A 25,423-nucleotide genomic window follows, 5' to 3' on the forward strand; every position below is an offset into this window, starting at 1 on the left:
TAAGATACAACCTATAATTTTGATTTTATTTAATCAAAGTTATGTCTCCTGTAGAGATGGAATTGATTAATTTTTTGTCTCATTTGAAATAGTTCGCTCCTCCCTATAAAATGTTTTTATGTAAGTCTCCTGCAAACTAATTTAGGTGTTGGTACATTCAGAAGCACAGGCACCCCTGCTGTACCAAAATCCCATCAATTGTGTTCAACAATCATGAATTCAAACAACAGTTCTACACCTCGTTTGCCCCAGGAACTAAGAGCAAGTACAGGTAGTGTAAAGGGAAAATTGTATCAGCAACCCGGTTTAGTTATCTTGTAGCAAGCTTTCTCGAACAAGCTTTCTCATTGTTACTGGGTTTAGATGGTTTCATATTATATATTTTATTATCGATGCGTCTTTCATGGGCATATACATCCATTGATTGCAACACTCTGTTTTTATTTCTTCCCCTGGTGCTGCTTGGAGTGCCCACGTTACCTAAGTGCACAGCCACCGTGTGTGTTCTTTTAATTCCTTTCGCGCCCGTTTTTTCTGCCCATTTCCCTGGTGCTTTGGCTATACACGGCTGTATACTGGGGCTGCCCGTCCGGCTCGGGTGGCGCCGGCCGGGATCCGGGTGGGCCCGCAGCGCTCCGGGGCTGCGCTCGGTCACGGCCCCGCGCCTCAGCCCTCGCACCCGGCCCGCCGGGGCGCCCCCTGGCGGCGCGGCCGCTGCCGGGGGCCGGGCCTGGGCGGAGCCTCGCGCAGCCAATCGGGCGCGCCCGGCGCGTTCAAACGGGGCGGCGGCGGTGCGGCCCGAGCGCAGCGCGGCGGGGCGGCGGTTGAGGAGGGGCGCGCTCAGGTGAGGGCTGCCCTCACGGACCCACCCACCCTTCCGCGTCCCGGGGGGCTTCCCCTCCGCGGCCGTGCTCTGGGCAGCCGCGGGGCTGTGGGGCATGGGGGGCGGCGTGTCTGGAGGGGCTACTGCTGCTGCTGCCGCCGCCGCCCCCGCCGCCTCCTCGGCCTCTCCCTGAGGGCGGGCCCCTGGCCGTGCGGGGGCTCGGCCAGGGAGCGAGGGGAGCTTTGCTGAGGGGTGACAGAGCTGCCGCTTGCTCCAGCTTTGAGTGTTTGCGTTTCGTATCTAGTTGGTGGTTGTAATTCTTTAAAAACGAGGAATGAGCGTATTTCTCATTCTGAGTTCCGTTCTCTCGAACTGGACCTCATTCCTTATTGTAGAACGAAGGAGCCTTTAATGGGGAGTTTCACTTTTCTCCAGAAAGACTTTGTTGTTATTCATAAGGCACAGCTGTGGCGAGAGGCGAGGAGAACTTACAAGAATTATGTTAAAGCTGCATGGAAAGGATGGACTTTCCAGAAAACATGCCATTCATAGCTTACATCCGTGTTTCTATATTTACCGACTGCTAGAGGGAACCACAAAGTTTATATTTTACTAGTCATGTAACATAATTTCCTGTCTGAAACTGGACTGAGCAATAAATACACTGCTCTGAAATGTCGATATTTTCCTCACAAGTTGTGAGTTATGAAAACTGCAGTCATGACATGTGTAAGTGGATGTAATTGCATAAAGTCTGAGAGTACTCTGAAAGCTACTACTTACAAGTGTAACATGAAAGGAAACTTCTGTTGGAGCAGTGGCTGAATGATTTCTTCATCACTTGCTCTCATCTTGCTTTTCTTTTTTTCCACCTGACCATGTACTGCTGTTGTTAATGATATTGCAGCTTTTAAAGGAACAAAGGCCAGTGACTTCTTGTTGACTTGTAATCATGAATTAATTGCAGGTGGCAAGTCTGCAGTGAGTATTGATATCAAACCCGATACAACCCAATAACATGATGCAGATGCAAAAGGGAAAACTCGCTTTCCTATACAGATTATATATAGAGAGCTTTCAAAATGTTTACATGTAGAAAGGACAGGGAGTATACTTTACAGTTTTCTTTTGTCCCCTAGACCAGGTATCTTTTGTTTTGCTATGTGTCTATGTACCAGAGTGACCTAAAATAACATCCAAAGTTACTACTAATAGTCATCTTTATTAACTGTCCTGCTCTGATACTGGGTTATATATTGCATATCAAAGCCCTGGGAAAAAATCTCTCTTCCATGATCACAGACTTCCTATTCAAGGTTAATTTTGTTGTTTTGTTGGAGTCTGTTAGCTGTGAAACACAAAGAGTGTAAATAGATGTGAGTGAATGGAGACATGATCTGGAATGTCTTCAGTTTGGAAATCATGGTAGATCATTTGGAAGAAGTATCTATGGTCATCTTTGTTGCTAGTTAGATTGTCCTTTTCACCAACTGGTGCTTCTTTGTGATGCTTGGTTTACTTTCTGAAACAAATCATAGAACTCAATAAATCAAGTCAAATAGCCTTTTGTTGGAAGCAGTCATTCAGCTATAAAAGAATTATTTTTAAATACCAGAGGTGAAACAGGATACTAGTTGTTCTTAATGTTTGGGAACATGTACTGCAGTATATGTAAGGAGCTCCCCAAGCAGCAAAACATAACTCACGCTGCACATCAACATCATAAAAAATTATTTGCTTTGTCTCCCCAGATTCCTCACAAAGCAGCAACTAGAAATAATCCTTTAGGAAAGTGCTGTGCTTTTCAACATTTGGATTTTAATTAGCTGGAAGACAAGATGCCTATTTACACAGTCCCCGCCAGGAGCCCTGCTGGGCCACGATGCACAGCCACCCTGCAGAAGCCCTCCTCACACAATACCCTGGCCAGCAGTAAAGCATCTGGGCAGCAGCTGAGGTCACAGGTATTGGGAGACAAGGATGGTCTGCCTTCGTGTCCTCAGAGTAAGACTGAGGAAGCAAATAGGACCTATTTGATTTCAGCTTGTGCAAAAGTGAGTGATGTGTCAACTTCTTTTAAACTGGAAGGCAGATTAACACTCCAGAGGAGAACCGGAGCAAGCAAAAAATCAGCGTCTGGTAGTGACACAGCACAGAGTACAGAAGATCTACAAACAGAGAAAAGACTTACCCTGCAGAGGCGTGTGAGGACTGGCTCCACAGAAAGGAGTAAAATTAATCAGGATATTGTGTCTAGAAAAGGAAATGGCGACTTTGATGCACAAGGAAATGACAAGATTGCACTTCCACAGAATATGAAGGGTACAGATGGTGTTAAACCAAACTTGAAGTTAATGGAGAGTCAGTCAAGTACCAAGTTGCAGCACAACCTGAACAGCAAAGATTCCTTTGGTTTAGTTGGTGGTGTCTGTGAAAATGCTATCAACACGTGTTTAAGAGATAAGACAAGCACTGCTGACATAAAGCTTCAAAATGAAGTTCCTAAATCAGAACGGTTCGTTACCTCAAAATGTGCTAATAGGCTGTCAGGAGAACAACTGAATGAAAAAGGCAATATAAATAAGCTAGCTGGAAAGCAAAGGGTACAGCACTTGATAAAACACAGCAGCTTGGACAGACCAAGGACACCAGCAAAAGTTTCAACAGAAAGACTTGCACTTACACCAAAGAACAGCACTTCTCGAGACCAACCGTCTCTCAAGCCAGCCTCAAGTGAACAAACACCTCATCTGCAAATTTTAGCCAAGAAGCTCCCTAGTGTCTCCAGCTCTCTTCCTGTGAGCACAAGTTCAGAAACAAAAGTGGACACAGAAACTTTAGCTGAGAGCAGCAGTGCTGGGAAAGATGTTTTCAAAGTGAAAAACAGCAAAGTGACGGTAGCTGTGCGGGTGCGGCCCTTCAGTAACAGGTTTGTATCCTGGACTTATTTCTGGTGCTCACTGTGTGTGTTGAGTTCTGCTTTGTTCTTGTTATTTCATCATTGATCCAATAAGGATATAATACGTACTTGGAAATTAGCTGACGCTTCATGCAACACCAAGAAAGATTTTATTAAGAAACTGAATTGACTTTATTGATGTTTGGGTCTTTTTTTCACACGTTCATTAACAAAAATGTTTTGAACCTTAATACTCTGTATGTTCATCTAACAGGTATTTTTAGCAATGATCATTGATTTTTTTTATTTTCCATTAGACAGTGAAATTACTAACTTAAAGCATGCAGCTTATGGTTTTTTATTTTTCCACTTTTTCCATTCAGAGAGAAAACTGAAAACTCATTCCCTGTGGTCTCTATGTGTGGTTCAGAGACAATTGTACAAAATCCATCCACAAACCAAGTTTACAGTTTCAGTTATGACTTCTCCTTCTGGTCTTTTGACAAGAGTCATCCTAATTTTGCAAGCCAAGCAATCATTTATAAAACTTTGGCACTGCCACTCCTTGAAAGAGCTTTTGAGGGATACAACGCTTGTCTTTTTGCTTATGGGCAGACTGGCTCTGGAAAATCTTACACGTAAGTTGCTAATAATAATTGTTAAAATTCTGCCAATTGTTATGCAGTGTTAAGTCATAAAGGAGATTGAATGGAATAGATTTCAGAGTGAATGAATTGTGTCAAAAGGTTATTGTTTTGAAAATAATAAAATCAGTATTTATAGCAACTAAGCAAAAGTTAACTTTAGAATATTTTTATGCATGTGAACCTCACTTCTTTCTACTTTTAATGAAGAAAATAAAAACTTTTCCAAGATTTTAGTGAAGGAAAACCTTTGTTAATGCAAAGAGCTTGTCAGACTCTCTCAGTGGTGTTTTTCACCACTTTGTTATTTTGTGCATGAAGTGGCATAGTAAAGTACAGGATGTTTTTTGGAGAAGACATTCAGGAGATCATTATAATTATGGTCCTTATGCTTCAGAATTTTAAATAAATCCAGATGTTTGTGGCACTGCTTATTTGAAATGAAATGTTTGTACAAAACAATCCCAGATAAGTAACATTTTTAGGGTAACAGCCAATTATGTATACCTTATTTATATTTTGAAATAGAATGCCTAGTGAGCTGTTTGGTTTCCAAACATGCATCTATTAAAGTTAGTTTGAGTTTTAGAATTCCTATCAGGTGCTGTAGGCTTTTAATAAAGGTAGTTGAGGGCCAGAAATGTTTATGTTCAATTTAAAATAAATATAGAACTTACACAGCGGTAAGTTCCCTCTCAAGTGAGTGAACTTCCATTTTAAGTAGATGAACTCAGTTTTTACTTACACTGTTGTTTTTACTTTGGCCTAAAAGAAAGATAAACTCAAGCAACTGTTATCCTATTAGTAGGTTTGTTGGGTTTGTGTTTAGATTTTTTTCTTTCACTTTCACTTAAACAATAACATACCTTCACCCCTTTGTGTTTTGAATAAGGCTGAAATTAGTATCAGGGTCCCCTGGTCAAGTTTACACAACAGGTTTGTGCTGTGCAGCCCTGTGTGTCTCTAGACTGCAGGGGGGTTAGTCCAGTGCACTGGTGTGCTGCTGGGGCAGAACTCAACAGGAGAAAACTGCACCAGAGCTGCAGACAGGCTTAGGTTGCACTGGGAGTGTGCAGAGAATATAAAATGCAGGCATGGTAAGATACTGAACATCTATAGGTTTAGACTCTTCAGCTGCTGTAGAGTCGTTGTTTTACTTGGGTTTTCAACCTATTTCTCAATGGATGAAATGGAAAGTACTTCTGGATATCACCTTGTCCAACTCCAGACTTAGACAAGCACCAATTTAGATCAGGTTAATTTCTTTTGCTTATTGTTGTAGAACTTAAAAGCGTGTGGCATGGCAACTGGAGAGCTGTATAGTTAATATTGAAACTGTCTATGGAGAGTCACAAAACTAAACCAGCAGGCTTTTTGTGACTGCAGGATGATGGGATTTGATGAAGACCGAGGAATAATTCCAAGACTTTGTGAAGATCTTTTCAATCAAATAGCACAAATGGACAAGGAACAGGTGATATGCTTATGCCATTGGACTATGGGGAAAGTGATGCTTTAGTGCTGATCCCTTTATTAGTGTTCATATTCTTCTGCTGATTCAAATCTTATTTGTGTTGATAGCTCTGATCTCTATAAACAGTCAAAATCAACATTGATTTGCTTCCTTAAAGGCAGTAATGTGAGGAAGAAATATGGGCATGATATTTTTGTTGCATCACTACACAAGGATTCTTTCCTCTATATTGCATGTCTTACAATTTAAGATATATGTAAGGAAAGGCAAACCAAAATCCCAGTGGGCTCCATACTTTTAGTGAAGGCAGTAAAATAGAGCTCAAAAATATGAATTTATTGTTAAACATCATGTATCAGAGCAAAATGCACTGTAATAGTATTCAACTTCTTGTATTCCAGCTCAGCGTTCTACCTGAAACAAAAAATAACTACCCTCACTTTCTCTGTATTTTTTTCTCTGTGTGGTTGTTTGTGTCTGTAATGACTGACTTGCAGTTCATTAGACCTTAACATTCAGTTAATCTTATTCAGGCAAATTTTCCATTTTTAACTGTTCCAAGTTTTTTTACTGCTTTATATTTGAATTCTAGACTTTGAATCCTAATACCTGTGAACATCTGATATTCTAATCCTCCAGCAGATTTGGTAGACACTGAAGAATTTAGAGAAAGTTATTTATTGCTGAGTGTGGCTATAGAGTATAACTTTTAAAAAATGCAGGGCTTTTTTTTTTATTCCTTTGCTTTATGCGTTGTGAGTGATTCTGTTGTTGTGAATTGTCTTGAGTCTTGTCTTTCTGATTCCAGTGCTTTAGGGGCTTTGCTGCAATCTTCCTTGTCTCTTAAAGAAAATGCCATTCTTCTTGAGAATAGACGCCTTTAGAAGAAAGGATGTGTTTTCATGTCAGTATTGTTGTGGTGTTTTTTGGTTTTTTGATTACTGTAGGTAGACTCAAGGTTTGCCTTTCCATTAGGTCACTCTGTTCCATGTCAGGATGTTGACATAAATTCATGCCTTCCCTGTGACAAATACCGTGCTGTAGAAGCACAATCGCTGAGGGAAAGAGATGAGTGCAGGTGCAAACAAAACAATATTTCCATGTACCAAAAACCCAACGCTGAAACTTCTGAACTGGATTTATATACTTTTCTTTTTTAGTGCTTTATAGCTTCCATCTGGGAATGTCTATGGATGGAATTCTAATGAATTGTAGTTTTCATCTTAGCAGAGGCATTACAGTAGATAATTTCTAAGGGTCCCTTTCAACCCAAATTGTTTCATGATATAATTTCTCTTGGAAAGTCCCTTCAGCACAAATGTTTGTAACATTGAAAATCAGGATCTGGTAGTCTAAGTAATTTTTGAAACAAAGGATGATGAATATGTTTTATGGACTGTATTAATAACTATTATTAATTTTATTAGGTTTTGTATCATCTTGAAATGAGCTTCTTTGAAGTATACAATGAGAAAATTCATGATTTGCTTGTCTTTAAAGCTGAAAATGGACAGAAGAAACAACAAGTAAGTTGCTCACAGAAACAAGTATCGACATAACCTTTAAGGAGTGGCATTTATTCTGAAACAAAAATGCACTAATGACAAGTGATCATTGTTTTTAATCTAAGTACATTAGTTGTGAACAATGGGATTCAAGTAAAAAACTAATAAAAATATCAATATCACCACATGACTTAAAACAAAATGCTTGTCACTGGACAAACGCTGAGCAATGCTGAACTAGAAACAAAATGATTCAGTAGAATCCATCAAAAAAGTTAAAATCTCCCCTTATCTGCAAAATGAAGATGATCTTATGAGCATTTATAGAAAAGTCTCTGAGGATATATCTAAATCTCCAGCTTATAATAAGAATATTCTGTACAATATAACTTGAGTTATAGTCATGTAATTTAGATGGAGTTTTCTTTGTTACCTGGTTGTCTCTTAAGGAGCTGGAGGAGGGGGAAATAAACAAGGTTGGACTGATTAACTGGTTAAGTATCACTAGTTAAACCAGTTTAGCTAGTGTTTACTGGTTGTGTATTAAAATATGTAAAACTGTAAATTAAGGAAATTTGTCTTAAGTAGTGTATGTAAGGAAGGAATTTACTGTGTCTGATTTATCAAAAAAAGTACTTTCTGTGCTTTGACATTGAACACTATCCTGGCCACTTGTGTGTAAATTAAATATTCGTTTATGATAGATGCAACGGATGGTATGCAAAAGTTGATATGCAACATCCAACTTGCTGTTGAAGTAAGTCCTTTAACCTAAGCTTAGGTGGACTTCTTATAAAGAAATTAAGACTCTACTGTCTCGTCTAAAGCAGGAGTGCTTTCACTCTGAGTTTTGTCAGTGATTTTGGGGTAAGCTACTTAGAAACATAACAGATTTATGTTATAGAATCTTTTTTTAAACATATTCCTGAGTACTAGATCTAACTAATGCACTCCTGATAATTTTTATTTTGAAATTATTCTTATCAGCTTCGTGTCAGAGAACATCCAGTGTTAGGACCATATGTGGAAGGCCTGACAGTGTAAGTCTTAACTTATTTGTTAACTGTTTATCTGTATTTATTTTAACAGATGTATGGTGCAAGCCTGAAAAAGGATATCTTGAGGGCTCTGTGAAAGCTTGTGTACTCACCAGTAAATTAAGCAGTGTTAGGTAGTTTTAGAAAATGCATACCCATGACTAGCTTGATATATTTTCTTAATTGCTTTAGTGAAGTCTAAAAGTGTGGAAGTCTCAAGACAACTGCAGCTTTCATTATGTATTTGTGTTCTGTTTGTAACTGGGAAAATGTTTCAGAACTCAGGCAGCAGGGAAATCTATAGAAAGAAAACTGAACCCAAACTTTCTAATTTTTCCCCCCACTCTAGAAACGTTGTCCGTTCTTACTCTGATATTCAGGTAAGAGTTTTTTACTTACTAAGAGGGAATACAAATATTTCTGCCTTCTCATTTTCTGCTTACTGATGAAAAATAAATTCCATATATGGGAAGAAAATGTTTTACAGACTGTCCAGTAGTCTATGATATTTCAGCTGATTTTGTGAAAGAGTGATGTAGACTAGTCCTGTATAATGGAGCTGAGTAGATTTGTACTGTCAAATGTCACTGTTCATATTTGTCTTTTACAGAGTTGGCTTGAACTAGGAAATAAGCAGAGAGCAACAGCTGCTACAGTAATGAATGACAAGAGCTCTAGATCTCATTCTGTCTTCACCCTTGTCATGACACAAACCAAGGTATTGCTGGGGTTTTTTTTGGTTTTTTTTGTACCTGTTCAAATCTGGTAGTAAAAACTTCTTCTGTGTGCTGCCTACAAAGTTGTGAGAATATACTTGAAGATCTTTGAGTAAAGCACAGGGCATTTTAACATGGCTTTCTACTCCACAAAACTTATTTTATTTTACATGCTTTGAGTAGATTCTGATGTCTTTGTGCTAAGTATATTTATAGAAGCAGTATAAATATGTCTAGGCTGACAGATCTAGGAGTAGTTCCAAGCTTCTCAGTGTGAGTTTTGAGATGTAACAGGAATCCTAATTGAGGCTAGATTGAATTTCACACTGCTGCCAACACATTTTAGCTTCTAAGAAGGTTAGGCTGTGTGAGGTGTGTGGCTGTGCTGAGTTCCTGCAGGCAACAAACTGGGGCACTGGTAGGAGATGCAATTTCTGCTCAGTTTCAACACCCTTCACTGAATATATGTTTTCTTGCTTCAGGATGCCTCTTCCCCAAGTGTCTTCAGGATATAGGGACTACAGCTCCTCATCTGATTTACAGATGCTTAAAAGACAAAAACCTGACTTAGTGACGTGAGCCTGAAGACAGAAATGGAATAGGTAGAGCCCCTCAGGAGTCTACCGACTGTCAGTTTTCTCCATTGACAAATGACTTGTTGGTTTGGGGCTTTTTGTTCTTGATTGGTTTAATTTTTTTGTCCCAGTTTCCTGATCTTCTCCTTTCTTCTTCCCCTTGCCATTCTCACCACTAGATTATTGATTTTTCTCTATCATAGCTGGTCTTGAGTTTTTCCATTGACTCCTTAACTGATCTTCATTGGTCTAAGTCAGTAACAGCTTACTGATTTGCATGTTTATTGGATAACTGCAATTGGATTGACTGCAGTCATCAAACTTCAGATCCAAACCCCTAGTTTGGTAATCTGTTGGGTTTGCAGTTTATGCTTGTGCAATTATTCAGCCACAACTGACTGATACTATAGTTATAAATCTGAGCTTAGTCTCCTTCAAGGGATATACACAAGAGTATCCTGTCAAAAATTAAATGACAGCATGAAATTTTTATGTATTTAATGTGAACAGCTTGTCCAATTTCTGCTTATCCTCAGGCTTTTTATTTTGGTTTGAATACCAGCATCTCCCTTTCTTTCCAGGTAGAATTTGTGAATGAAGAACAGTGTGATCGTAGGCTCACCAGTCACATAAATCTAATTGATCTAGCTGGCAGTGAGTGCTGTACAAAGGCTCAGACCACTGGAGAAAGGCTGAAGGTAAATGAAGAGTGGAAATCTGTGGAAAAGGCTTGACTCCTAAGAGCACCCTTAAACTCCAAGGCATGCTCACATAACAGGAATTTGGGCAGGAACTGTCGCTATAAAAGGATGTATATTGCCCTTATGCTTACCAGTATTACATCACATTTTGCCAGTGAGAGTGGGTGGCCTGAAGAAGCTGTTTGAACTGTGCAATGTGTCAGATCTTGCTTAGAACATCTCTCCCCATGTTATGTAGGTCTAATGATCCTGCAGAAGTGGGGGGGGGAACTGTGTGACTTTGGAAATCATTAATCCAATATCACATGGAGTTGAGGCTTGCCCCTTTTTAGATTTTTCTAAGAAGAGACTTTATTTCAAGCTGCCTTCTTAAGTTTGATGGTTCTTAACACTACTTATTTTAAAGGCAGGGTCCTTGTTCTTTCAAAATGAAGATGCCCTTCCATCTTATTGTTTAATAACTGGGGAGATGTAATGTGGTACAGCTGTAGCATACATTGAACAAACATAATTAATCAACAGTACAGTTGATAACATCACACAAGAAACTGCAACTGGAATATAATTTTTTTTATTTTTGCTTTGTGTAGGAAGGTGTGAGTATCAATAAATCACTGTTGACCCTTGGAAGGGTTATTTCTGCATTGTCTAAACAGTCTCAAAATGGAAAGAAAACTTTCATTCCTTACCGGGAATCTGTCCTTACTTGGTACGTATATTATACAGCAATTGAGGCTTTCTGAGGTTGTGGTTTTCTCATCTATTCGTGAGGCACCTCTTCCCATCCTTTCTCTCCCTCTCTCTCAAATGAGCTGTGGAGGGAAGAAATTAGCCTGTTGCATCAGACAAAGACCAAACAGGAGCTTGGTTTGTGTTTGAAGCAGCTAACAGTCCCTCTCACATAAGTAGCAAAATCCTGGGTATTTTGTATTTAATCTGTTCCAATTGGGTAGTTTTGAATTTTTCTGTCAGTGTGAGGGCCAGGGATTCACTGGTATTCTCCTGTCCAATGAAGGCTGCTAAAGGAAAGCCTTGGTGGCAATTCCCAAACGACCATGATAGCCACAGTGAGCCCAGCTGCCAGCAGCACGGAGGAGACACTCAGCACCCTTCGCTATGCCAAACAGGCTTGTTCAATTATCAACATTGCTAAAGTAAATGAAGATGTGAATGTCAAACTAATCAGAGGTGAGCTTGACCTTTCAGCAGTCTTTCAGGGTTGTCATTTGCATGTGTGTTTAGCTTATTTCTCATAAGAGTTGTTGCTACTAATATTCTTTTGTGTTTGACTGACCTCTTGTCAACTAGACTAATACAGCTTGGGATGTCTTCCTTTTAATATTATTGTTCTTTGTGAGCTTTTTTATTTTCCAAAATGCAAGTGATGTCTTAGGCTACACTTGAGAACTGGAAATAGAGAAAGGTGTTTTGCTTTTAAATAAATAACAGGATTAATTTTGTACTATTGTACTTGAAGTGTATTTTGCCTTCATTTTAATGTGTACCGTATGTCTGGTTTGTCTCATGTAGAATTAAAAGCTGAAATTGAAAAACTGAGGGCAGCTCAGAAAAGTGCTCTGAACACTGATCGTGAAAAATACAGGCGTTATTTGCAGGAAATAACATCTCTGAGGGTAGAATTGCACCAGCAGGAGAGAAACATGGCAGAAATGCAAAGGTCAGGCACTCATTAGTGTCTTAATTTAAAATGGAAATGGTAAAATTTATATGCTTTAATTTTCTCCTTATGTGTTATGTTATTTTCTCCATATATTAAGGGCCTGGAAAGAAAAACTTGAACAAGCAGAAAAAAGGAAATTGGAGGATATAAAAGAATTGCAGGTACATTTTTTTTTCTATAGGACATAATACAGAAAATATAACCTCAGCAAAACTTGCAGAAAAATGAGAATAGCTGTAAGATTTTGTTTCCTTAATACTCATCTTGCAACAGATTGCTGTGACTTCTTTGAAAAATTCAATGTAGATATTTGAATGCATAAAGTAAATTGTTTTTTAATGCAGAGCTCTTTTTTATCTAGAAAGCTGGAATTGCATTCAAAATGGACAATCATTTACCAAACCTTGTCAATCTCAATGAAGATCCTCAGCTTTCTGAGGTGCTGTTATATATGATCAAAGAAGGAGAAACTACAGTTGGAAGGTGTACACCAAATTCAAAACATGATATCCAGCTCTCTGGAGTGCTGATTGCTGATGACCATTGGTTTGTAGTGTTCTTTTTACATTTTAAGTTTCTTCCTACCCTTCCCTTTCTTTTGGAGTCACTCTTCCTTCTGGCAGTAACAAAATATAGTCTTCTAGACAAGAAAATACTATGTAGGGATATTTTTTGTACTGCTCAATGATTAAGGCAACTACCTTCTGTTCCCTCTAGAAATCTGTTAACTGAGGTAGTTAGGTTTCTTTGTTCATTACATTCATGTAGCAAAGGTTTCTTCTGCAGCATTTCTACATGAATAAGACCTGATCAAATGATGCTGTGTGATAGATAAATGTTACATTAAGTTCAGTGGAAAAGTGAAACGCCTTGACAGTTCTTAATTTAATAAAATTAGACAGCAGCTTGGCTGTACTGCAGGAATATTGCTCAAAGTGCATTCCCTGCAACTGATCCCCCCCAAAAATGCTGTAAGAAATGTAACTAATCAGTTACTAAAAACATGAAAGTCACATTAGCAAGGAAATTCTCAGATGGCAGGGTATTGCAATAATTTTCTAGCAGTGGATTCCTTGATATAAATATAGGTTTCTACCAAAATAAAGGTTGTCATTCATTAGTTATGTGTGTTGTACCTAAATAGTATAAAGACAGTACACACTTAGGAAAACAATAGCATCTAAAGTTTGAATTTTAGTCTGTTAAGAAGCATCACTTACAATTATCATAAGCTGCTAATACTGCAAATGTTTCTTGTTTTCAGTGTTATTAAAAATACTGTTGGCAAAGTAAGTATTATTCCACTTAGAGAAGCCAAGACGTACGTAAATGGGAAATGCATTTTGGACCCAACAATTCTGCATCACGTAAGTCATTGATCTGGTAATAGTAATTTGTGCATGTATGGGTTTCTTTGCTTTGTTAATATCTCAGCTTCTGACTGCAGGTTTTCTGAGAACAATCTGTGACCATTTTTCTCTTCCTCTTTGACTTGTAGCTTCACCTGCATGTTTTAAGAACTGAAAATTTGCTTATAAACCAAAGTTTCAGCAGATTTTTTTTTTCTCCCAATAGGGTGATCGAGTGGTTCTTGGGGGAGACCATTATTTCAGGTTTAATCATCCAGCAGAGGTTCAGAAAGTTAAAACACCTTCTTGTGGGTCTTTGCATGATGGTCCAAAAGATTTTGAATTTGCAAAGAACGAGCTACTTATTGCACAGCGAACACAGTAAGTATTGATTTTTCTTGTTCTGAAAATAAGCTCAGTTGTTAATTCAACCATGCAATTAGTTTTAGAAATAACTGAAGATTATTAATTATTTCACAAGGGGGAAAGTTGGAAAATAGCAACTCCATTTATAATGGAAGTCACAGACTTGGCTGAAATGATGTACACCTCTGAGGTTCAATCACCACAAGCTAATCCAGATACCGACCATGTGACCACTATTAGAGAAACACTGAGCTCCAGGGGTCCTCAGAGCAGTGTATCTCTTTAATTATGTTTCTCTCCAAGTGTGTGATGGGTCTGAAAATGACTTCTGATGTTTTAAAGAGATTTAAAGTCTGAAAAGTAAATGCCTTAGAAAAATGAGAAGAACCCAAAGTAATAACCTTACATCTTCTGTGATGGAGAATTTGAGAGACAGTGAAATGTTATTTGTACTTAATTCATTATGGGGTGTTATTAAGCCACAAGGCTCATTGATTTAAAATTTAATTTTGTGTCTTAATGTGACTTAGTGAGTTTTCATCGTAGTCTTTAAATTTGTGAAAATGATAAAATAAAAATGGAAATTGAGTGGATTTGAAATTCTGGAATGTCTTTCATATTTTCATTGGAAGTGCCTACATTTTGTCCTTGAAATCGAAACCATGTAAAGTATGTAATTTTTTTGTTAAAAAAAAAAATTAAACCCTCTTGAGCGAAAAAAAGATTTTAATCTGTATGCATCTTATAAGAGACAAACAGCAGCAATCTAAATGTACAACACTTGTAGGCTTGAATCAGAAATTGAAGAGGCACGACTCAAAGCCAAGGAAGAAATGATGCAAAGTGTCCAAATAGCAAAAGAGATGGTTCAACAAGAACTGACCTCACAAAAAGAAGCATATGAGAGCAAAATAAAATCCCTGGAAGCAGAGGTGGTAAGTTGTCATTGCATCATTACAAGAAAATATCAGTAAAGTAGACCAGAAACTGTAGTATGTGGTATCTGTTTTTTCAGTGTTTGATTGGCCTTGGTTTGTGTGGTTTTGGTTTTCTTTTTCTCTTGCATATTACAGCAACATGTTAGAGAATGCAAAGCCTCATTCTTAAAAAAAAAGTCAGCCTTAGTAACAGAAGAAGTTGTAAAGTAGTTATCCTCTTCAGAGTTATTCCTGGAATTGTAACTTGTAAGCAAAGAAAAATACCTACAGAATCTGCCTTACTGTATGAGGTTTTTAATTCACTATACTGCATTGATTAATACAGTTTTATATTTGCTTTCCAAGCTTGCATGCTGCTTTGTATTTGTTTTTTTTCAGTACAGCTGCAACATGCATAAGTTGACATAGGATAGTACATTGTGGTAAAAAAATAATGATGTATCTCATATCTTACATATTCTATAGAAGACCTGAAGTGATGCTTGTGAACTGGGATAAAACCATTGCTGACGTTGGGCTGTGTAGGTCAGAGGCTGCAAGTTTTAAATGTATGGAATATCTGCCTGAAGGATGGGTCAGAAATTCTATAGAAGGAGTATTCCTCCTCTCACTTTTCCTTTTTGGTATTAGAGAGAAGAATCTCGTAAGAAGCAAATCCAAGAACTGAATAACCAAAAAGCCACAACCAAAATACAGGAGCTGGAGAAGGCAAAGAAAAGCCTTGAGCTAGAACTCCACTTCAATAAGAAGCGTTTAGAAATGGAGACCTTAGCTACCAAGCAGGTAATTGAAAAAAACCCCAACTCTTAAGGCAATAAACTCTGGTTTGGTTGGGGGGCTTTTTGAATTATTTTTTTTTTTGAAAATCAATTATTGTATAGGAAATTATTTAAAGTACTTCTATGTGATTTTATGCAGAAGAACTGATGTTTTGTTGCAATCTGAGTATATTAATGTATTAATGTTGGGGATTTACTAATGCTGACCTTATTTCTTAAATAATGTGGATGGTTTTGTTCCTGCACCAAAATTTAGCAACCATTGCCTTTGGCAAAAGTTATTACTCCAGATGTTAATGTAAGTAGTGACTGAGTCTTGGCTGTGTTCATATATATCTGACTACTGCAACAAATGCAACCTGTTAAAAAAGCTGTTTCTTTTTAATTCCAGTATTTTTTGAGCATTGCAATATGTAAGCAAACCCAGAGAACTGTCTTATTAATTAATTTAATTAATAAAATTAATTATTTTATATTAGTGTAGCAGATGTCCAGTAAAAAATTAATTTTGTGAGTCTTTAAAATGCTAGGAACAAAAAATTTAGCTTCAACAAACAGCATTAATAGTTTTAGATTTTTTTTTACACCACTGCCTGTTTTCCCCCAGGCTCTAGAAGACCATACTATTCGTCATGCAAAGATAGTGGAAGCTCTGGAAGCTGAGAAGCAGAAGATTGCTGAGGAAATACATGCCCTTCAGAAGAATCATGGAAGTGGGAATAAACCAGTGATGAGTATGTACATGCGTGATGTTACAAAGGCAATGCTGGCTTCTCTTTTTCTCAGTGGGCAGGGGTGATGGGTATTGACACAGGAACTTTCTGTTCCACTAATACTTCTCTAGTGATCCTGAACAAGAAGAGCCTTCTGGCTGTTACAGTCCTTTCTATTCATCAGCTGTATGTATTGGAGTGTGTTAAAAGCTCTGTTTGATCACACTCAGGGTGGTTAGGTGGGCATACCTGTCGTCTGTATTTATTCCAGTTACTTCAAAGTCCTTCCCTGTCTGTCTCCACTGGTCAGGCATTAACTCATTGGGGAAACTGTAGTAACAGAATTAATTTTCATCAGTTTCTTATCTTGGATTAATAATAATAATAATAATAATATAGTGTCTAGTCTTATGCCTCTATTTCTGAAATACCCTTTACCCAACTATTTAAAAGGGTTATCTTGCCTGGAAGGGAAATGTTTTCCCAATGTGTTGGGAATTCTTGGAACTATTGTTGGCTAAATTATGTTTTTGCTTTTGGGTTGTGGTTTCTTTTCTGCCCTTTATTTTTAACCCTGAAGTTGTTGCATCACATTGTTTGGTTCACTAAATCAGTATGTTCTATATTCTTTATTAGTTCCACTGAACTGGAAGTCTCTGAAGCTGTCTGTGATGATTAAAGAGGCTAATGCCATTAGCAATGCATTAGGGAAAAACACTGTTTTCTGCAGGTCAGTATCTGAGTTACTTAATTATAATGTGTATATGTAATAGTTATATAATATTTATGTATATATTTGGGGGTGGAGTCAGGATGTGGAGTGAGCTGTTGGTGTTTCTTTTAACAGTCTTGTGCAATTGAACATGATAAATTTATTTTCCAAACTGTTATTAAGTATGTAGCTGAGCCTTGGTATTTTGAAATGGGAATTTCTAATTTGAATTTTAGATGAAAAATTTAAAGGTATGCTATAGACAGATAATTTTGAATTTAGTGTTCTTTGGAGGGGAATCTTCTGATACCCATGCCCATCTTACTTTAGTTCACTTAAAGTGGTCCTAAAGCACAGTAACTGAGATGCATGATGTCTGAAGAAATTTTTGTGTGTGGGTCACATTTTTAGTCTCTGTATAATCCTACCTACACGTATCTCGTTTATTTTTGCAAAATTAATGTGGTTTTTTTGTCTTAATTTTTGTCTGCTTTTTTAACTTTCTCCAATTCTCAGGCATGACAAAATTGATGATAAAACAGGAACGGTGTCTTCTATTCAGGTGCAGGTTCGTAACATCAAACTGGGAATAACAACTTTTTGGAGCCTAGAGAAATTTGAATGCAAACTAGCAGCAATGAAAGAACTCTATGAGGTCAGTAACAACTGAAGAAGAACCACTAGTAATCAGTAATATTTTGTCAAAGATAAGGTTTTGGTAATGCATACAGGAGGAAAATCTTTTTGGTTTTGGGTTGTATATCTTAAACAGCAGGTCACATGACAACTTTTCACTAAAAAAATGCAGATGCATTTGTCCATAAAACAAAAAGATACAATAGAAACAAATGACTTTATTCAGGTCATTTTGTGTAGAGAGTGAGAAGCAGTAAAGCAAGGACTGCTTTGTGATCCTTTTGGCTGTTCAATTGTTTTACACTGTAAAAGAACTTGAATTTCTAAATTGAGTTATCATTTTTATGTTCTATTTATCCATATGTTGACTACTTTATTGCTTTTTTCAGTTTAACTCTCCTCCTCCCCTGTGTTTCCTTTATTTTTTCAGAGTAATGATAGAAATAAAGCTGTTGTTGATGTGTTTTATGATCCTGCTGATGAGTGGGAACCTGACCTTTCAGACAGCTCCAATACCTTGCTTTCCAGAAGAAGGTAAAAGTAATTTGTAGCTACTCTCCTACACTTAAAACAAAGCAAAAAATTGTGTAGCTATCTAAATATACTTTTGTTCCACTCTCATACGCTGTGTCATCTGGTGACTCTTCTCTTGTATTCACTCATTCTCTTGGATTTCCTCCATGGACAAAAAAAGGAACAAAAGTTGTATGTAGAGCTTTCCAAAGCATCAGTGCAGAGTGAAATGTGTAGTTTTTAATGTTTCCTTCCCACTTCTATACTATCAAAGGATTGTTTTTAAGGAGTAAATTGCATATGGTCTGGGACCTAGCATTTGAAGTTTTAGCCTTATAACAACATTTATAACTGACTCACACATTTGTGCAAGCTGTAGCTCATCATGGAAATGCTTGATGAGGAGAAATGCTTTTCTTTTCAAGGTTTTTCATGTTCTTTTATCATCCTTTCTTAGAAGTAGAAGCTTCATGAAGAACAAGAGAATTTCTGGATGTTTGTCTGAGATAAAATTGCAATCTATTCAGAATAAACAGACTTCCTATATGTCAGGTACTTTCTAAATGGCAGAACAGCTTTCATTTCATACTGAGAATTTGAACCTACTACATACATAAAACGTGGCTGCTTCTGATGGTTGTTTGAAAACTGGGTTAGAAAGCAAAATTAAAAATGTCCTGTTTATGATACCTTCAAATTTATAATGTCAAGCTGTTAACAGTAGGGGTTTCTGTATTTTTGATTATCCTTTCTTAGGGCAAAAACTTCCTGACCAGCACTTTATGGGCCTAATTTAAGAAGTTTATCTAAAACATTATTCTGCTTAACTATGTGGGTTAATTGGAGAAAGAGGCTGAATCCTGAAAAAGTAATATAGAGACTTCATTTGCTTGAGTTGTTGTTATTAATTCAACTACTGAGGTTTCCCCAAGCTTTTGGCCAGGTTTTACAACCTTTTATTTCCTGAAGTATAGGATGCTTTAGTCTTCCAAATATTTGAATGCATTCATTTATTTTAGATTGGTTGGATTTTATTTTTTTTCTCTGTAGCTTTGATTGTTGAAACAAATGTGTTCCTGTTAAAGAATTTCACTGTGGAATTTCTCTTTGTACTAACAGAATTTATAAACTTATTTAGTTCTTTATTTAGAACATTTTGCACATTTTTTCTGAATGACTGTCTTGAGTAGGTGGATGTCTGTATAAAAGTCATTAAAAAACACATGGGCTGCTCTCTCCTCTGAAGAGTTTCATGCATGTGTGTTTTGCTTTTACCTTGTACAGGTTCACTGAACAAGTCCAGCTCAAGCATTTCTGAATTGTTTCTTCCTGGAATTTGCAAGGAATCTATAAGTTCAGCTTTAGATTTGCTGGAACAGAATCATGAAGGAGGAAAAAGCATAGCAGATAGTCTCCTTACTAATTTGTTTATAGTTTTTTCTGGAGCATCTGCCATTTCCAAAGCCTATGAACAGCAAGATGAAGAATGTCAGGAAAACTGTAAGTCTCATTTTCATAGTGGTTTAAACATTTCTAATGACTTGTCTTTCAGATGCACAAGCATTTATGTTTGTCAGTCACAAGAATTAATGTTCCTGTGTTCATTTGCAAAGGAGATGGATCTGATAGATTTCTTTCTCTTGTAGTTTTCTCTCTTGATCGTGCTGCTCAGTCCTACAGCATCAGAATTGTCTCTGCTTTTGACCAGATTGTGGTTATAAGTAAACTCTGGCTTAATAATGTCCAAAAGTGTTCTGGATCTAGAAAAGTTGATGAAGAAATGAAACAGGAAATAAAGAACTTGGGAGGTTATTTACAGTTGCTGTTGCAGGTAAAGCATATTAAAGAATTTGTCTGTGTATAGAAAACTTGTCTGCATTAATGTAGTATTTATTATAGACTTACTAAAAGCACTTGAATGTCCAGTGTAATGGCAAATGAATGCAGCAAAGGAAGATAAATAGCCAAGGCTGCGTTTTTTCTGGCTAAGCTGGTAGTTCTCTGTGCTAGTGGAGAGTAATGCAGGCCTTGCTGTGCCCAGGCCCTCACAGAAGCATTGGTTCTTATAAAATGGTAAAATTGAACATGCAAAACAGCAAATGATAGTTTAGACTATCAAGTGCTGCTGTTTATAAACTCATAAACCAGTGGCCAGTGAATATTATTTTTGTGCACACTACAGCCTTGTGAATCTTTTTTCTTTTAAAACTATGTAGTATAATGGTATGGTTCTGTGGTTGCAAGGCATGATTTTTTAGCTGTGATAGATAAGTCACTGGAAATAGGAAGATGGAAAGCTGAAAATGCTAGGAACTCTTGCTGTATAGAAAGTGTGTATTCTTTGACCAGAGGTGCTTTCTGGCATCAGTGAAAGATGTGCCTTTGTTTCCCAGGGGTGTTCTTCAGATATATCCTCGATGGTAACAGAAGCATGGAGCAAAGTAAACCAAACAGTAAAACAAACAATGAAATACATAGGACACTTGGCAGCAGTCACAACAACTGATATTTCTTTTCCTGAGGAGAGCAACATTCCTGCCTCTAGTTTACAGGTGAAGAAATGTTTCTTAGAAATACTGATAATGAATAGTAATTCCAGTGTTGAGTTCACACTTACTATCAGTAACTACTCAGGAGCAAAATGTTCCATACAGCAACTTCATCAACCAAATTAAGTATGTTTAGAGTTTATCTAATACTTCAAATTTAGGGTGAAAATGGATGTAGTAATACCCTTGACTTTTTTTCCTTAAAAACCACATCCTTTGAGTCTGTGTGAGTTAAACCTATGAAGAGAAAGAAGTGTACAGTGCTTTTAGGACTGTACCTGCACTGAGACGATACAAGTCTATCTGTTTCACTGAAGTTCACTACTTATATTTTAGTAATCTGTATCCAAGTACCACATTGAATATACAAAAATCTGACCTGAGCTCCTGTGGTCCAAGGAAGACCTGTGTCTGAATAGACCTGCGCTGAATAATTTACTCGAAACAAACTTATTTCTAGTCTACTGTAGAAAAACTGTTTTAATGCAAAACCACATCAGTTTATTTAACCATTGCATTTGGAACTTTTGTTTTAAAAGGAATTTGTGCTTGCCATTTATGATGGAGTAGGCTCAGGACTGGAGTGTCTCATTGATTCTGTACAGGAGAAAGCAAGAATAGTACAGAAAGAACTTGTGAAACAATGTCCACAAAATGAGGTGAGATGAAAAGAAAATTAAAAACTGCTACTCTATCTTGGAGGCACTTGATCATGTTTTGTTTCTTGTGTGCTTGTATTTTAAGTCATGAAGATGATACTGTAGGGAGTTACACAAAATAAAGAATAAAGTATAAGGAATAAGCACCATAGTTAAAAATATTTCTGCAGCTGTTTGAAAATTGCAGTAGGGAAGTTAGGGTACCCCTTGGAAGCACACCACTTTCTTAGTGGGTAAGTTCTTTTGACAGAGAGCCTGGCTGAATTCCAAGAAAATACTTGGGAAATACTGCAATCTTCTGAGTGATAAATTGTTCCTCTCAAGGAAAGCAAATATTTCTTCCTACTCTGGTTTTTGCTGTTGTCATTCTTAATCCTACAGTTAGTAGTGAAACCATCTAAAATGCTTTATTTCAATGTCTTTTTCTAAACTCCCAAATGCTTTGTGTCTCCAGCAAATGGAACTGAGCACTCTGCTTTCCAAATAATGCTGTTCACTTGCAGCTAATTCTGAAGTATCTGCAGGATTTCTGTACGTGCTTGTCTCTGGTGCAACTACTGTAAGGTTGGAAAGAAAAGGCCAGAGCTACCCCTGCCACTTAGCATGATAGTGATACAAAGTTACAGGACAACATTTCTGTAGTGAATATTTAAATATGTTCATTTTATCCTCCTCTAGGTAGGGGTTTAACACCTTGCAAATGTAATTAATGTTTTGTACCAGTTAATGTTTTCTTTGAAAAATTGCACAGAAAATGCTATTTTGGGTATTTCTCTCTTTATTATGTCTGTGTTAGTTCTTTCTCTTTTAATGCACCTTGACTTGAATGAAGTGTACAATATAATTAAAAGTATCTTTGTAGATTCAAAATCGAATAAAGGATAACATGGTGGCATTGGCCAGATTCCTTGAAAAGAACATGTCTTACTGCAGAAAGGTAAGAGAAATGTTTCCCAAAATGTGTGCTTTGAGTCTGGTATTTAAATATTAAGGATGCATTTATCTAAGAAGAAGAATGTGTTTATATATATATATATATATATATATATATAAACACATACTGTATATTTCTGATTGCACGATAACACTTCTGTCACAGCAGCATTCCTGTGACTGGAAAGCTAACTTTTCTTGCTGCTGCATTTCCACTCAAAACTCTTTTATTTTAATTTTACTTAAGAGAAAGAATTTCTGGAAGTACTTGTATCTTTCTTTTTGTGCTCATCTTGAACAGCCTAACTACTTGTTGTGGTTTTTTTTTAAAGTTGAAAGATCAACTTTGCTAGTGTTATTGTTTTATAACTGCTGCAATAGTTTATGACCATAGTTACTGGTATTTTGAATTAAAAGCCAGGATAGGTGATTTATCCTCTAAGAGCCAAGCATTTCCTGAATTTTCATGCCATTTGCTCTTTTCTTCTTTTCCTAACCCTGTCAACCATGTGCAGTTGTGCATTCTTTTCAGTGCTGTCTTATATGACGTGACATTGATTTGATTTTGTATTTCAGCATTACCTTGATCTATGTGACTGAAACCATAATAGGCATGTTTAGTAGTTAATGTACTGTGATGTATTTGATTCTCTTGAAATTGCTCTTTATTAATACAGAAAGAAACAGAATCTCAGCTGCCAGAAGAAGAGTCTCTATATCGAGAGTTAAGGAAGAGCACTAAGATTGCAGTGAAGTATTTGGAATTGGAGCAGTGCCTGACTGAAGTCTGTCAAATTGTCTCTTCCATGTTACAAGGTATTTAGATGAGTTACCACCTGTAACCTACAGGCTACAGGAGACTTGCAAAGCAAGGGAGAGGGCTCTTTGGTACCTGCAAAATGCTGCATTTGATTCTTTTTGTTTCTGTTTCTCACAGGGTTATACAGAAACACCAGCCCTCTCAGGAGCTTTGCAGAAAATATTTCTGTCATTGCTGGATATTTTAACAACTATTTCAGTTTATTTGCATTGTCTTCTGTGAACAACCCTATCCAGAAAATGCATGTACCTTTTATGAACCTGGATGAATTGGACTCTCTGGTTGATTCCCTTATTATGAATTTTGAACTTGAACAAGGACAGCCATCACTGCAATCTCAAATTATTTGTAATGAAACTGCTGAGACTCGAGGAGGACAGGTTGAAACAGGTCAGGTCGAATTTGCTTGGAAACGGAATGGGATTCCAGAATGCGCACAAACTCAAGAGCTTACACCTGGTAGGATAGAATGGGTATAAAATGTTATTATCAAGAAATTAAAGAGAACTCTTTCCTATTGCAACATATCAAAAAAAGCTAAAATTTATTGCTAATGTTATTAGTGAGTGAATGGTGGGAAAGTAATATGTCATGTTTGTATAAGTACCCTATATTTCACCAAAGAAAAAAATACATTCATAAGAGGCTGTAAAACTTCAAAATATAATTCCTTTTGTTTTAATAGAAGTTGATTACTATCTAAGTTTATAAAAAATAATTTGATTTTTTTTTCATTTTTGCTTCATCTCAGCTGCAGTATGATCTAGGAATGCTACTGCAACTTGTGGTTTTTATGCCTTTTTTTAAAACAGAGCAAAAACTTTGTATTTATTTATGTAGAGAAAAAACGACGCGAGCTAGTAAAAGTACTTTACAGCCTTATTTGATGAATGTTTTTTAAAGTGGTTTTTAGTTCATTGAAGAATCTGCTCTTAAAGTATCAATGATGCTGTTCAAAGTAATCTGAAATAAGTTTATGTTGGGTGTGTTGCTAGTGACTTATCTTCTGATTGCTGAAATAATTTTCTTAACTAGTCACATTGGAATAGAAGCATATCTGTTCCTAAATAACATATAAATTATCCCAGGTTGTAGAGAGCTTCCCCATCCACTATTTCCTTGTGCTGGTTATCATTGTTTAACAAGCCAACAGTGCTGAGAAGTTCAGAAGGTAGAAGCTAAGGTTTTTTCCTGTACATCAACATGAATGTTTTGGTTTAAGCCCAGCTGGAAGCTAAGCACCGCAAAGCCACTTCCTTGCTCCCCCATCAGTGTGGGAGAATCAGAAGGGTTAAAGTAAGAAAATTCCTGGCTTGAAATATAAACAGTTTAATAGGGAAAGCAGAAGCCACACACACAAAAAGCAAAGCAAAACAAGGAATTAATTCACTGCTTCCCATGGTCTTCCCCATAGATTGCAGGGGAATCTCTGGTCCCATGCCTGGAGCATCTCCCCTGCTCCAGCATGGGGTTGTGGGTCCTTCCCACAGCCTGCCGTTCCTCATTAACTGCTCCAGTCTGGGTCCCTTCCACAGGATGCAGTCCTTCAGAAGCACCCTGCTCCAGTTTGGGTTCCCCACAGAGTTACAAGTCCTGCCAACAACCCTGTTCCAGCATGGTCTCCTTTTACCACGTGTCCACGGGTCCCTGCCAGGAGCCTACTCCATCATTGGCTTGCCTTGGCTTTCCCTCCCTCAGGCCCACCTGTGCCAGTGTGGGCTCCTCCATGGGCTGCGTGTGGATCTCTGCTTCCACATGGACCCATCCACAGGTCCCAGTCTCTCTGACTTGTGTTCACACTGGAGTTCCAGCGTGTCCAGTACAGCAGGACAGAAACAGCAGCCATGCCCCGACCATGTGCCAGTCCCTGTGCATCACCACTGCTGTCCTCAAAATGTCCCCAAGCACAGCAGAGTGAGGGGATCAGCAGCACAGAGGGAAAGCAAACAGCAGCCCCAGATGAGCACTGCACTAATGCACTGTAAGGCATCAAGCCCAGGGCAAGCACAGGAGTCTGCCCACAGGAGCCAAAGAGCAATGACAGCTGTAAATTCCATCTAACACATTCCAATCAAAGCTGTTATCTTGAACTTCTGAGCCCCATGTTGGGCATCAAAATGAACTGTTGTGGTTTAACCCCAGCTGATAACACAGCCCACACAGCTGCATGCTCACTGCCTCCCACTGGGATTGGGGAGAGAATGGGAAGAGTAAAAGTGGGAAGAATCAGGGGCTGAGATAAAGACAGCTTAATAGGAAAACAAAAAAATTGTGCATGCAAGCCAAACAAAACAAGAAATCAATTCACTACTTCCCTTGGCTTGGCAGGTGTTCAGCCATCCGCAGGAAAGCAGGGCATCATCACATGTAATGGTTACTTGGGAAGGCAAATGCCATCACT

General features: G+C 37.7%; 1 protein-coding gene across 1 annotated transcript; it reads left to right on the forward strand.

Annotated features, from left to right (window-relative positions):
- The first annotated feature begins 784 nt into the window (after positions 1 to 784).
- Positions 785 to 23,902, forward strand: KIF14 (kinesin family member 14). Its single transcript, XM_038145051.1, has 30 exons — positions 785 to 844; positions 2,575 to 3,752; positions 4,106 to 4,360; positions 5,753 to 5,840; positions 7,268 to 7,366; positions 8,333 to 8,385; positions 8,732 to 8,762; positions 8,993 to 9,100; positions 10,255 to 10,371; positions 10,965 to 11,083; positions 11,390 to 11,562; positions 11,905 to 12,052; positions 12,153 to 12,216; positions 12,417 to 12,601; positions 13,320 to 13,422; positions 13,631 to 13,785; positions 14,558 to 14,705; positions 15,339 to 15,491; positions 16,095 to 16,221; positions 16,837 to 16,930; positions 17,429 to 17,567; positions 17,979 to 18,082; positions 18,519 to 18,613; positions 19,346 to 19,561; positions 19,708 to 19,892; positions 20,455 to 20,613; positions 21,150 to 21,269; positions 22,132 to 22,206; positions 22,880 to 23,018; positions 23,140 to 23,902. The coding sequence occupies exons 2-30, from the start codon at positions 2,662 to 2,664 to the stop codon at positions 23,499 to 23,501; spliced, it is 4,905 nt and encodes a 1,634-aa protein (XP_038000979.1). The 5' UTR covers positions 785 to 844; positions 2,575 to 2,661; the 3' UTR covers positions 23,502 to 23,902.
- Positions 23,903 to 25,423: the final 1,521 nt, after the last annotated feature.

The sequence above is a fragment of the Motacilla alba genome, chromosome 8, assembly GCF_015832195.1.
Source record: "Motacilla alba alba isolate MOTALB_02 chromosome 8, Motacilla_alba_V1.0_pri, whole genome shotgun sequence".
Classification (NCBI taxonomy): Eukaryota; Metazoa; Chordata; class Aves; order Passeriformes; family Motacillidae; genus Motacilla; species Motacilla alba.

Excerpts from the sequence above, each read along its gene's own strand:
- KIF14 (XM_038145051.1), top strand. The coding sequence starts at position 2,662 with ATGCCTATTTACACAGTCCCCGCCAGGAGCCCTGCTGGGCCACGATGC. Across the intron at positions 8,763-8,992 it reads GTTCTTACTCTGATATTCAG|AGTTGGCTTGAACTAGGAAA; the intron begins GTAAGAGTTTTT and ends TGTCTTTTACAG. Across the intron at positions 16,931-17,428 it reads AAAAACACTGTTTTCTGCAG|GCATGACAAAATTGATGATA; the intron begins GTCAGTATCTGA and ends TCCAATTCTCAG.